The following is a 14,306-nucleotide window of genomic DNA, read 5'->3' as shown; positions in this document are numbered from 1 at the left end:
AAATTATGATAAGTTAGCTGGCTCGCTCGTTAAGCTTATTGTATCCTTCTATATTTTCCTCGTCCTATGTTTCATCCTCCTCATCCTCCGAGCCTTTTCCCAAACTACGTAGGGGTCGGCTTCCAGTCTAACCGGATATGTACAAAGCGATTTTATTAAAAGCCAATTAAATCAATTCACACTATCGCACCTAGACTTTTGTTGGGAATTACATGAACAACTCTTTATAATGTAACTAACTTTGGCTTTCTCATTAAGCTCGTGATCATTTGATAGATACATAGCTGGATATCTGAACTTCACTTAGTCTTATTTATGTTCTGAAGATAATTTTTAGTACCTATCTCATGCTAACTTAGGCTATGTTCAGATGACAAGCGCATAACGCGCGTTTTGATAACGTGCGTTTACAAATACATACATTTTGTTCAGGCTGTACACATGCTAACGCGCGTTAGGCGTTATAAAATGTATGTATGTAGTTGTAAACGCGCGTTGTGCGCTTGTCATCTGAACGTAGCCTTAAAGTTTGGTTCAAATCTACGAGTGACTCCTAACATCATGTCACGTATAGAGACTACCTGACACAAAATACTAGGTAGGCACCATAAACCTGTTATCAAACCTCAATAGGCAACAATGCAGAAATTAAGAATTTTTTACGAGCAGATTTTGGCTAAACCCGCTATAATGAGGGTAAATATTACTATCAGTCGTAAACAAGTTTACACTCTTCATAGAGTGAAGGTTAAAAACAAGGAGTGTTATCTAAAACGGCAGAAGGATTTAGAACGAACAGATTTGGGAAAATAAGCCAACTGGCCCACTGGCTAATGTTTAACTTCTCGATTATACACAATACATGCACAATATTGCTTGGTGTAAGGGAATGTACCTTCTCCTCTCCTATAGAAACTATCACAATGACCTGTACAGAGTTATAAGAAACTATACCCCGAATGCCCTCTCCTTTTCAGTTAAAGAAGAAAACAGCTTTACCTCTTAGCGTTTCCAAGTTAAATAAAAAATGTTTTGGGATCGTTCCGTCGCCATCAGCACGTGCCTTACAAAGAACAATTGTCCTACTCCAGAATATTAAGCGTTAATTTTTTATGATGACATGTCGAATTTGACTTGGATGTAGTTCAAAAACAACCAACATCATGTTGAACTGCAATGAATTATTTTTTAAAGAACTCTGTACTGCTAAGTGGATATAGTCTCTTAATAACTTCACTGTCCCATGATTCATATGCGATACACACCATCGTTTAACTATTGCATCTACATCGTGGATAGTGAAGTGGAGAAACTACACAAGATACTAATTCTAAAGTTATTTTAACCAGCAAGAATTATGTTGAACTTACAACACTTAGAAATTGCTATATCTTCACCTAACAACAGCCTTCCTCATTCCTCCACACGTATAACTTAAAAGATACACGTGCCTAGTTTGCGGTTATACCTCGCTCCGTCTAACCCAAATCCGTTTGTCATAACTTAGCATAATAATCCGCATAATGATAGGCCTGAGCCTCAACTTCCTCCGTACGACTGACATGGGTCTTATCATGGCTCGTGTTTTGTACGTATACTCCATGTTATGATGGTACTTGTGTATTGTAAAACATGGAGTTTGACTTATCTTCTTGATAAGGTGTGGTGGTAATGGATGTCTTGTTAAGGGTACTTAGAATTTTTTACCAACTTATGATACCATAGAGATAAAGTCATTTCATTCCTTCAAAATGATGCATGGTGTGCAATAGCAACCTCATCGCCAATTTTATTGATGTAACTAAGTACCACCTTTGACATGCATGCTTACAAAAGCTGGCCAGCAGGGGATCCCTCTATTGAAATGAGCTTAGTAATTTTAAAAAAATTGCAGATAGGCGATCGTCTTTTGTTTAAATACAATATGATTGACGACAATTTTTTTTTTTCAAAAATGGAAGACATTGTATAAAGCTTCATTTGTTTGTCAAACAACATCTGTGCGTGCCAGTTGCCATGACAATATAAATGACATGTTTGAACATTGTACACGCCCAAAAGCAGTATATGTAGGTAGGTCATGCAAATATTTGTCATGTTCATGTAAGATTGAACCTATGACCGTGAGCTATAAGCCGTCGGTTAGACAAGTTACATGACTACATTACATAATGAGTATATAATTTATGTACCAGCATTTAGTATGACAAGGAAAATCGTAAAAATGTTTGCCACATTGAGCCATTAGCATTTCTTGATTTTAATGCGGTTATTTGAACATTTCCTTACTTTTTACGCAAACACGAAAGTATGAAGTCCAAAGGAACAAGATACATGGTTCTTTGATATATTTTAAGTAGAAAACATCTTCGAAGAATATCTTAATAAGAATTCAAGGCTAAATACCTAATAGTTAACATTTAGCATTCAGGTTGTCTAAACAAAAAATGATAACTTTCATTTTTTACCACAGCACAGGTGTAAAAACTATCAGGTATTGAGAAGATTATACAATCCAAAACAAAATTAACATTTAGCAAAACAGAAGAATGCAAAACCTATTTAGAAACCCTATAAGAATTAGGAGTCAAAATAGTCCTCCACATAGAAGCCGTCTAGAGACTTGCCTAGCTAGAAGACTGGCCACATTAGTTACCTGCACGGATATTGAGCTCTCGGCGAAAGAGTGAGGATCGCTTTGCGCACTGTACATATAACGCAATACTTAAACCAATAAATCGCTTCTGCGCAGGTTAAGGTCAGGGCTCAATATCCGTGCCGATAACTATAATGTTCTGTATTATACCTTTAATACTACACAACACTGCAATGTTAACAAAAATATTTTCATACCATCGCATGTCATGAATGACCCGCTATATTAAATTGGTAGCACATGGCAAGTAACCCCGGTAACCTTGTTTGGCAACAGGAACACTTTGTTAACCGACATTAAACAGATGAATTATGAATGCAGTGAATGCTAGGAAATTAGGTTAATAGGTACTTTTGAAGTAGCTGCGGCAAATGGGAATGTATATGGGATGATAACAAATTAGAAGGGCCTGTATTAAATTGTAGACTCGTTACTAGAGCATATTACAATTGCGGAAGTATCTCTATCTGTTGGTCAGGCTTTAACGCCAAAACTACTTCACTAATTTATAGGTATCAGGGTATCAGGGCTCAAAAACTAAAGATTTCTTGATAGCAGAACGGCTAAACTAAAGTATAACATCAAATACAGTTAGAGATTAATAAACTCGGTAATCAAATACCAATTCAAATATCAAAGAACCGCTAGAAAACTAGTCCGATTACGGATACGAAAATGATCGAGTAAGTAAACAGGTTCTAATTGCATTAAACGAGTTAACGATTCAACCACTTTTGATGCGAGATAAGCTGCATCAATGACATTGATTGCAGTCGGTAACTCGCTTCCACACTTTCTACTTAAGGTACAGTCGCACTACGGACGAAGCGGTAAAAAGACGTTCTGGATGGCTTCCAATTAATTCATGAATTAATCCTGCTTTGAGTATGTGTTTTTTGGTCCGACGCCTTTTAAATATTGTTGCCATTCGTCAGATAATGATATAATGATTTCTTTAGTATTTTCTTTGCTTTAGTACCTACCTATGTAGCTTTTGGATCCGAAGAGAAAAAGTTCTCATTCTGTGTAGGTAGGTCATGAATACTTGAGAACTTAGATAAACTCTAGGTTGATCGAAATGTACAGTTAACGCGTTCACAAATGTTGTATTTTTTTCTGAAGTTCACTCTATACCTACATAAAAGTGGCATGCTAAAAACTCCACCATTCTTTAAAAAAAATCTGAAGATTTTTCAAACTTTGTTCTTCACAGCTCATACAGTGGGCAGTAGCAAAATCGATTAACGAGAAAATAATTCGAACTGTGGATCAAACTGGAGATTAATCCCCAACTTTCAAGATACGGAACCGTCGGTAATAGAGCCGCTCAATTTCTATTAATACTTTCAATTTACCGATAATAGTTTACGAGAGCAAGACTGACAGTTATCGATGAAACATGTTATCGAGTGATTGGCTACTGCGCACCGTGTTGAAAATTCGATTCCTGTTTGAGCAAATATTTGTATCTACCAGAGTATTTCAGGTCTGTTTATGAGAAATGTATTTTACTTGATTTGCCCACAGCATTCTGTCATACTTAATTTATTCTTTCCTTTAAAAATCTTAGACCCTATTCGTCATGGTACTTCGTCTTCGTACTACTTCGTCACCACGCTTTAAAAAGGATATCCCATGTTGGCATCTAATCTGTTTCCTCTTGATAAAATATGCGCCTCGACTTATCTTAAACGATGTTAAAAGTACGCTCTTCTAAAGCATTGAATCTGATAACGGATCATGTCATCATTCTAAACACACCGGGTAACCATGTTTATGAAGGTGTAGCTAGAAATATGTTTTGACAGAATCTTTCAACGATTTATGGACCTATATTTTATACTAGTTATCTTTTCTAGTGTGGTGGCAATGGATGAAAATGCTCTCAGGGGGGTTAAAACCCAGTGAAACAGTTCAAAGTGCATCTCAGTGACACAGAAACATATATGTCACAGTTAATTTAACACATTGTCGCCTCACCAGTGCAGTGTAGGATTGTAGGCGCTCCCCAGTATTGGCCTACAAATCATAAATAAAATACTCTGACCGGCCTTCGAGCGACCGATTCAGTGGGCCGTGAATCATGGCCCCTAGTAAATCATTGTTATGATATTATCGTCTAACAAATGTATATAAATTAGTAAGGCAACTAGACCTAAACAGCTAAGCCATTCAGCGAACTTGTTACAAAGTCAAGGCTGCGATTGAAATTGCTGACATTCCAAATTGGTAGTGCATGACTTTATGGATAATGTCATACATAATAATAAAACAGGTGTTTATTCTTTAACGGGTCTCCAACCTAAATCTATCGAGTATGTTTCTAAAAAATAATGAAGAACATTTTCTCTACGTCCTCCAATAACGTTGCACTTCAACTTTTGAGTTGAAATTTCCCAGGGGAAACCATTATTGCCTATCGTATATATCTGCCAACCTGTCAACAGCCAACGGTTGTCCACCAGTCAAGAGCTAGTCGATGACTGAGTGCAAAAGGTGATCTTTGGCCAAATGTATCTGAACCAAATAGTCTTGGAATCGTTCCACGTGGACCTTGTAATGACACAAATAACAACAGCTGCATCTCATCTAATATAAGTGCTAATGGATGTTTAGGGCTATTCGAACCCGTGGAATATTCTTGGGTCCCTTTAGGCTTCTCAAATTTCAGATTGTTCAAATCAAAGGAAAATCTGTAGATATGTCATTCAGAAGATAGAAGCTCAATGTTATGGATTTTGTCGCCTTTGCTTTATTAACTTTATTTTATATTACTTATTAGTTCGTACTGATCCTGGAACAAGGCGCGACCATCTATTTTCTCATATGAAGAAACAAAACACGACAGGAAAGCTTTTAAATTTATTTTGACAGTCCCCCACGCCTTAATTTTTGTAGGCAGGCACCTGACTTTTGGCACGGCATGTTAACATAGACAATGACGTGACGGGGCCAACGCCCCACAGTGTATAGTTCACGTATGTGATATACAGCGTAGATATTCTATAGTTGTAGGCATAATGCGCGTTGCGTGTGTAAGCTAAATCACGGCACACACTTTGTGAATAAAGTAGAGCCTTGAAACTAAACATTTGTAGTCAAACAACGGTGGCTATCTTTCTGATTAGAGCTTCGTATAAAATAAAGGATTTGTCCCTCACTTTATAAGCACAGTTAATACACATTACTTGTAGGGACTTGATGTCATTTCTGAAATATTTAGATGTCAGCAGAACAGGGCTTATGACTGTTAAACTTCGATCTAATTCTATATCCATTACTGCCGATCCTTTAGCCCAAATGCGGGTAGCGAATATCATGTTCCCACTCTTATTTTTGACTTTGCATCAGGTGGGCCTACCTTCTACCGAGAGCTATTCTAGAACCAATAGACATATAGACCTGTGATTGAGACGTGATTCCAAGACTCCCTAAATCCCTAACAGTACTACTTAAGAGCTGGACTAAATGAAAGTAGTTACACATAAAATTCCTGCGTTATCACGTCGACCAATTAACCGCATACCATTATATCACAGCCATTACTCAGAAACGTAGCTGTCCACGAGAAACCTTAATAAGTAGCAGTAGCGAAATTGCAGAACACTTTCTAGGCGCATCTCGGCACTAACTCTTGGTGCGTAGGTCTTGTACTTATGTACATTACTTTCACTTAAACTTTCCAACACGGACTCTCCTTGTCCCCATTTGAGTACAACAGATGTTCCCACTTTCAAAAATAACAGGATCCTTACTAATATTATCAATTCGAATGTAACTCTTCTTGGAATGGGGTTTGGTACACAGATAGGCTTGAGAAATGTACAAAGGCTACTTTTTTCCGGGTGCAAAAAGTCGTTCCTATGGGGTGAGGCTGGAAATGGGGGTAGCTAGTATAACTATAAAACTTTTACAGAGAATAGATTTTTATCTCACTCATATATGAAAGCAATTCTTCTTCCTGCCCTGTTCCCAATTTTATTTGGGGTCGGAGCAATATGTCTTCTGCTTCCTTTCTCCCTGTCACTTGTCATAATGATACTCAATCCCTTCTTATCCTTGTATGAAAGCAATCAATATAAGTTTATATTTTTTAACAAAATTATTCTCTTTAGATTCCCATCTTAGCCTCCTCAAGGCGGTATATAAATATTACATGAACACTAAAAAAATACAAATACTAAAAAACTGGATCCTACTTCGCATATGTAAATCGACCAGTCTATTTTTACAATTTGCACCTGGTAAAAATAAAAACGTGTTAATTGAGTTCGTCGTCGTTCTATTCAACAAATAAGATGAGATTTTTTTAAATATTTAAATTGAAGATTCTTCCATCTCATGCTTAGAACTTTTGTAATAAAAAAAACTTATTTGAATCAGAAATATTAAAAAAAAAAACAAAAGACAATCGAGGCCAAATATTTGCTGCCCAAATGCAAGGACCCTTTTGATATAGACTTGAGTTCGAATTTACCAACTTTTTTGCTTTTTTTTTCGTCTGTACAAAAAGGTTGGAACAGTAATAAGGACCCATATAAGTGAAAGCTGTATTCAAAATCGAAACCGCTTGTTACGTGTAATGGATACCGGTAATCCTTTATGCTTACTGTCACTGTAAAAAATAAATTATACTTACGATATGATAAGCAATAATGAAAAATAAATGGATTTTATTCAAGTTGTAAAATAAAATTACTTAACTTAGGTTAATGATTATTTCCGATCTAAAAGGCTAGACGTAGATAATACCCTAAAAAATTCGATAAGTAGTTATATTTTGAAATGACCCATTTTTTTTTACAAAAAGTAGTACAAAATACTTACCCCGTATCGGTTTCATAGGCAGCTTGCGTGCATCCAGGCTGTTATAAAACAAATCCAATAACTCTAAGCGGCGATAAAACTAATTCATCCCATTCATGAAAAGTAATTCCGTTTGATGAATTCACTTGTACCACGATTGTGCATCTCACTAACAAATGCAAATAGGAAGACATGATTGGTCTTACTACAAAAACTTAAACATGTGTCGAACACTTGTCTAAAAGAAGTGTTGCTGCAAAATGGACCTTATTTCGACGTCATAATCTGATTTTTTTTAGACAAGTGTTAAACTGACGTTTAAACGTTTTTGTGGTACGACGGGATGATTTCTGACACTTAAGTATGCGAATATTAGACATTTAAGTAAAACTACTTTTACGGATTTTATCGCGGTTGTATTAATATTATTTAATCCCGACGTTTCGGATCATTAACAGCATCCATGGTCACGGGCAGACTAAGGTGTTGGTCGTTTTGATATTATACATAGTTACAAAAAGCTACCCTACATTTTGTTGATTATAATAATTATTGTCAATCCGATTCACGCAGAACGAGCTTATAACAAAAAGTATTTAAAAAATCCATATTTTACTTCAGAATATACCTAAAGGAGAATCTATATTGCCATTTGACTTTAATACTACCTACATCCATTCATTCTTAATTTTAGAATTATTTACGTAACAGTTGAAATTGCAATAAATTCATAAGCTAATTTATCACCTATGGGTTAATCAAAGAAAGTTTAGCTTATAATACCTATAACAGAATAAATAATTGTTCCTCATTTATTATGATTTATACGTATACCTTTCATCCTTCTACTATAAAGTTTATGGTAAACTCGAATGAAAGTTGCATTTTAATGGTTTCCTCACTTTTGATGCAGCGGAAATGCAATAGAAATGAAATATTAATACTTACAAGTTCCGTTCAGAATAAATTCCTAAAATAAAAATACATAGTAAAAGGAATTCAAAATAGTTTCGTGACCCTTTGGAGCAGTGTTTCGCTTGCCTACGTGTATCTAGTGCGTGAAATACTTTGATTTATTTCAAACATTTTTTATAAGTGAAATAAATCTTAAATAAGTATTAGGTATTTCAGTTGAGTTCGAAAATAAATTTTAATAACAAATAATAAATAGAACACTTGAATTTCTGACTTCATTCATATTAGTAACTAGGTAGACTTTCACACGTGCTGTTTACGAGTTTATAAGTAAACGAGATTTATATAAATTCTGACGTCACCAGTATAATATTTACATGAATACATTATTTACTGAAAACAATCGTTATCAGATGTTCCGTATCGAGACAATCTTAGATATCCTTGTTAAAGGCCATCGCGTGTCAATTCGCAATGCATGTCATTATCTGCCGCTGTACATTTTCAACTTGAAATCAAGTTGAAAATGTATGGTCAGCTTGGTACACTGGGCTACATATTTTGGTATCATCAAACCATTCTAAGCCGTGGCAAAGCATAGGTACTTTGTAAACATCATTGGGCTGCTTAATGAAACTTACCTACGTATCACCGTACGTACCACTAAATCGCGCATTTGCGTGGTTCACATTGAGCTACATCAAAGTGTTTTCTTATTCAAGTAGATTTCCACTAGGTAATGATGGGTATGTAATTTTTTAGACGAAGCAAGGGTGTCTTCGACGACTAGTTAGGAACTAGGTTTACCTTTGGCTAGTGTGATTTAGGAAATAAAATTTACCTGTGCCCATAAGTAGACCTATCTGTAATTATATGGCTACAGACAATTTTGAGCTTGAAATGTTAACCTATTACAAATCCACAAAACCTTAAGTATTTTATCATTTGTTGCGATTGATTTTGCAGTTGACAGTACCATGAAAATAACTTCTGTCGTTTATCAGTGACGTTTTTAAATAACCCTGTGTACCTAATCATTTGCATGCACGCATACAGGTACATACTGTAATCATACTTAAGTGCATATTGTTGTTGTGACTAGGGCATCAAGCCAATAATTAAAAATATTTTCAAGAAAAAATGCTACGTGGTTGTTACTTAGTGTAGAATACGAAATGAGTTTGTTTTTTAATACTGAATATAGAGGTACTAGTTCTGTTTCATGCAGTACAAAGTGCCTTTAACATAATATATATACACAACTCCTAATGTGCAATTAGTAAATAGGTAGTATATTTGAAAATACTTATCAAAAAAATAGGTGCGGTTAAACATAGGTGCGCCTGAAACGAATTAATATTTTAATATGTTGAATAGTCTCACAGGATTACTAATAATTAATGAATGAATAATGAAACACGAACAAACAACATTACACAAACATAACATTAATTAAATTAATTAGTAAAAAACAATTGATAATTCACACGAATCAACGAGTTGTTTCAGTCTAAATTATTAACACTCGGCTCGCTATGGCATGACAAATAATTAATTAGTGAAAGTTGACAATGTTTGTCATGATAACATTTTAATTGGCAGCACATACATTCGATAGAAGCTTGTGATATTAAATAATTAAATATTTTTACCTTTCCACTTTATGTGAGTACCTATATTAAAAACAAAAGAAGGTCTAGCTAACACCTCCTTATTAACAAAGAGTTTTCATTCATAAAAAAAACATAACGTTCCATAGACAACACGGAGATTCGAACGTAATCCATTATTAGATGCGCTAGTACTTAACGGGTCTAGTTCTTGCGAAGTCATGGCGTGGAAAAAAATACTTTTTGCATATCAACGACGATTATATCATTCACACTACACGTTTTTTTATTGTCTATTTCTAACGGTTTTTAAAAGAAAATCCTAGCCTCTGCTTTCGAATTAAGTACTACGATGAAAATACCCTGTCTAAGGCACTCAAGCCACTGCTAGTAAAAAAATAATATAGGAAACTACGCCCTTAAATCTTTTGTAACATCTATCACTATAGCAATAAAACTGTCTCGGAAAATATAAAGCGGGGAAGCCTGGATGTTAAAAGTATGAACGTATACTTACGTACAAATACTCCCCCACAATAGAGGTTGAGGATCTATTCAAACAGTTTTACGAGCTCAGTTTTCCTCTACAAACACGCTACTTAAAGTTCTTAAGCTTGATAGACGTGCCTACATGTATACGAGTAGTACATGTAACCTGCAAATAATGACGTGAATATTTTATCGCAGCTTAACAAATGTAGCCACATATTCTGTTTTGCTTTTTCACATCTCCGTAATAAATATTGAATACTGACTAATTATAAACAACCATAAATCTTAACTGTGTATAAATAAATCATCTGTTAATGTGTTGTGTGAAATGTCAGTCATCCGTCGAAAATATTTGCAGAAATGCCGGCTTAGTTTTTTTCGCATCCTTTAGCGCAGTGGTTCTTAACCGGTGGTCCGCGGACCACTGGTGGTCCCTGGAGGCACTCCAAGTGGTCCGCGAAGCTTAGCTTCGCGACGTTGCTATACCTTATCTAACTTATAATTTTTATCGACTTATAATTGCGAGCGGGGGTTTTCGCATGGACTTATAGGTATCGGGTGTGTCGTACCTAGTCCCCCCATTCATGAAAATGTATGTTTGAACTACATCTTACGTAATTTTGGTTTTGAGTCTTAAAAAATAATTAAAATTTCGCGCTTGCTTCGCACGCGTATTGAGAAACTGTATGCCCTTATTTTTGCATTTGTCAACAAACAAAAATTAAGTACGTTTGGGCTACATTTTACGTAATATTTGGTTGAATTCCGATACAAATTTCGCGCTCGCTTCGCTCGCGTATTCAGAAACTATATTTCCTCGTTTTGGCATTTGTCAACAAACAAAACGTTAAGTACGTTTGGGCAAAATTTTACGTAATAGTTGAGTTTTTGTAAGTCCAATAAAAATTTCGCGCTCGCTTCGCTCGCGCATTTAGAAACTACATACGTAGGCAAGTTTTTCTTTATTTGCATTTGCTTTCCTTATACCTACACAACTGCCAACATGTGTTTAGCTTTCAGTAGAGCTGACCCAAAAAATCAGTTTTTTTTTGATAAATAATAAATAAATGAGTGCTAATTTAGGTAAACCGATGAGGTGGTCCCCGGCAAGACAAACTTTGTTAAAGTGGTCCCTCATGTCAAAAAGGTTAAGAACCACTGCTTTAGCGTCATCGATTAGTTTCAATTAAAAATAGAATCACCTCCTACCGATTCCTATTAACATTTTCGATTACTGGTTCTACAATTGCGCTTCATAAACTAAGATCGTAAATAGAACCAGAACTAACCTGTAAATAAATTCATCACAGCTTAAGAAAACATCCTCACTATTTCTGATAGTAAGTCCAAATAAACGTTTCATCAAAGGGAGTTAAATCTTAATAAAATAAAAGGCTTGAGAGCGCTCGCTCCGAGATATTTCTTTAATGAAGCATCCGTCAAGGAATGTCTTGGTTCACGGTCTTTAATTAAGGCAGAATTCGCATTTAATGAATCCTGCACTTCAGCCAACATCGCTTTCGAGCTTAAAATTATATCTTGAAGATATTTGTTATTATGCTATCATTCTATCAACGAGATTTATTGAGTGAGCGTAGATTTTTCATTAAGCTTCTGCATTCTTGTTGAGATTCAATTCAATTACATTGGAGATTGACTTGCGAGATAGCGGAGCGACAAACGTCTGTTTAAAGCTGTCTGTAAATGATCAATAAATTATCTTGTCTTTTAAGAATAATGATATTGTTTTGAAACGATTTGAGTCTGCGTTATTTCTGTTTGAATAGGTATCAACTTAAGTCAACTGAAGCTCTTTAGTACGATTACTTAGGTTTACTTAGAAGAATTTTGCAAACACAAAGATAGTCTCACGGTTATTTTAAGGAATTACATATACCTAAATAAGTAACCTTCCTTTAAATAGAAAATAACGCAAATGTATTCACTGCCTTACCATGTGCAATTCTTTCGAAAATACTCCGTTTAGATATAACTCACAGTCAAGAAAAACCTGTAAATTGAATATTTAAACGGCGCCATCAAACGCGGAAGGGTTGACAGTTACAAATGCAGCATGTTTTTCTAGATTACCCCGTGCTCCTGGCCTGGTTTCCATCGCTTTCCTCAACCGCTATGTGACACGGAATATGCTATTATATCCTGGAGAACTTTTATTGCAATAGGGAACACTTAAGACTATGGACTTTTTTGGTAACGTGGCAATCTGCATTAACAGATAGTCCTCATTAAACAAATGCATCATTTAATTGTGATAAATTTTAATTAATGAGTAAGCTTGGAAATACTAAAATAAAATTACAATGAAAATTCCAGTCTTTACTTGAAATTAATTGCAACCTTTTGTTCTAGTATGTATTCGAGAACGGGTCCCGGAATGACGGGCTCCTGACACGGGAAAAGTTCATGGAGGTGAACTCTCGAATGGACGATCGACGGGAGTTCCTGAAGACTCAGTGCAGCAAGCTCGGACTGGACACCTCCAGTCACAAGTCTAATGCCTGGGAGTTCCTCATTAATAGGCAGTACCATGTTATATGGTAAGAGATTTTCTTTTAATAGGTAACACGTATTTAGCCCAAATGTCCCTACTTTATTTGCTCAAGTACATTGAGTAGGAACCTATCCAATAACAGCCACTAGTTAATAAGAAAGGTAGTTTATGATAATCAAGGATTAGTTATCAGGAGTGGCTTTAGTTCAAGCCTCTTTATGACTCCTGACTCTGACTACTAATAAAGTTTATTGTTTCCGTGCCATGCCCAAGCGTAGAGCCATCTAAAGTGATTATTCAAGCTCATTCACTTAGCCAAAGGTGCATAATTAATTTGATGGGTTTTGAGAATTCGGCCTTTGCGTGTGTCTAAGCTGTTTTGCATTATTACAAAACATCGGGCAAATAGCCAGTACGAACTAACCAGATTTTCTTTACAGGTGCAACATATTCAAAGCGGCATCAACATCATGGATGTACAACTTCAACCTGATGGCAAACTACACTGCAGCCTTCTTAGACAAAACAAAAGAAGTACCACTGCAATTGGCAAGAAGGAAATACGCGAGGCCCACCACAGAAATGATTAAGAAGGCCCAAGGGGACTCGATAACGTTCCTCATTGTCAGACACCCGCTGGAAAGATTAGCGTCAGCCTACAACGACAAAATTGTGCACGCGTGGCCTAAGTCCTTCCATGACAAAATGGGTCATAGGATCATCAAGAAATATAGAAAGGTACAACAAATTCTATATAGATAGCTTTAGTAGATATACTAACTTTTCCTTGAACTGTTGAATCTATTGATATTATCTTTGTAGCAATCAGACAAGAGCCGCACGGAGAAGTACCCGGTGTTTGAAGAGTTCGTGTCGTACGTACTGGACGAGGCGAAAGCGAAACGTTCTCTCGACATGCACTGGACACCCTACACGACATTCTGCACGCCGTGCAAGTTCAATTTCGATGTTATCCTTAAGTTTGAGACACTGGATGTAAGTATACATATAATATTGATTTTAATTTAGGTACATAACTTTAAAGAGTAATTAATCACTGCCAGATTATCCTGTCGGAACAAAAACAATTTATCCTCTTGTTGTATAAAATTCGATAGAGTCACTCATTTGAATACTTTCATTAGGTACATTTGGCATGCAGCCTGCATCAATTTGAAAAACGTTCCAGCAAACTGATGAAGCGAATACTATTTTAATGGTGCATTGAACATTTTTTCGATCCAATTCATCCCACAAGGCAAAGTTTTAAGTGAGCGTGAAATGGGCAACCGGGCAGCGGTCAACAGTGGAATGA

The 14,306-nt window shown here is 35.9% G+C and overlaps 1 protein-coding gene across 3 annotated transcripts in view; it reads left to right on the top strand.

Moving 5' to 3' along the window:
* LOC110370529 (carbohydrate sulfotransferase 11) overlaps positions 1 to 14,306 on the top strand; it is a 59,803-nt gene that overhangs the window by 42,064 nt on the left and 3,433 nt on the right. For all 3 annotated transcript variants that reach the window (XM_021326368.3, XM_021326367.3, XM_021326369.3), the window contains 3 exons: positions 12,850 to 13,037; positions 13,432 to 13,729; positions 13,814 to 13,987. In XM_021326368.3, coding sequence (XP_021182043.1) covers positions 12,850 to 13,037; positions 13,432 to 13,729; positions 13,814 to 13,987 — 660 coding nt within the window. The remainder of the gene's footprint in view (positions 1 to 12,849; positions 13,038 to 13,431; positions 13,730 to 13,813; positions 13,988 to 14,306) is intronic.

This window comes from Helicoverpa armigera, chromosome 15, assembly GCF_030705265.1.
Source record: "Helicoverpa armigera isolate CAAS_96S chromosome 15, ASM3070526v1, whole genome shotgun sequence".
Lineage (NCBI taxonomy): Eukaryota > Metazoa > Arthropoda > Insecta > Lepidoptera > Noctuidae > Helicoverpa > Helicoverpa armigera.
This window is presented reverse-complemented; position numbering and strand designations above follow the sequence as displayed.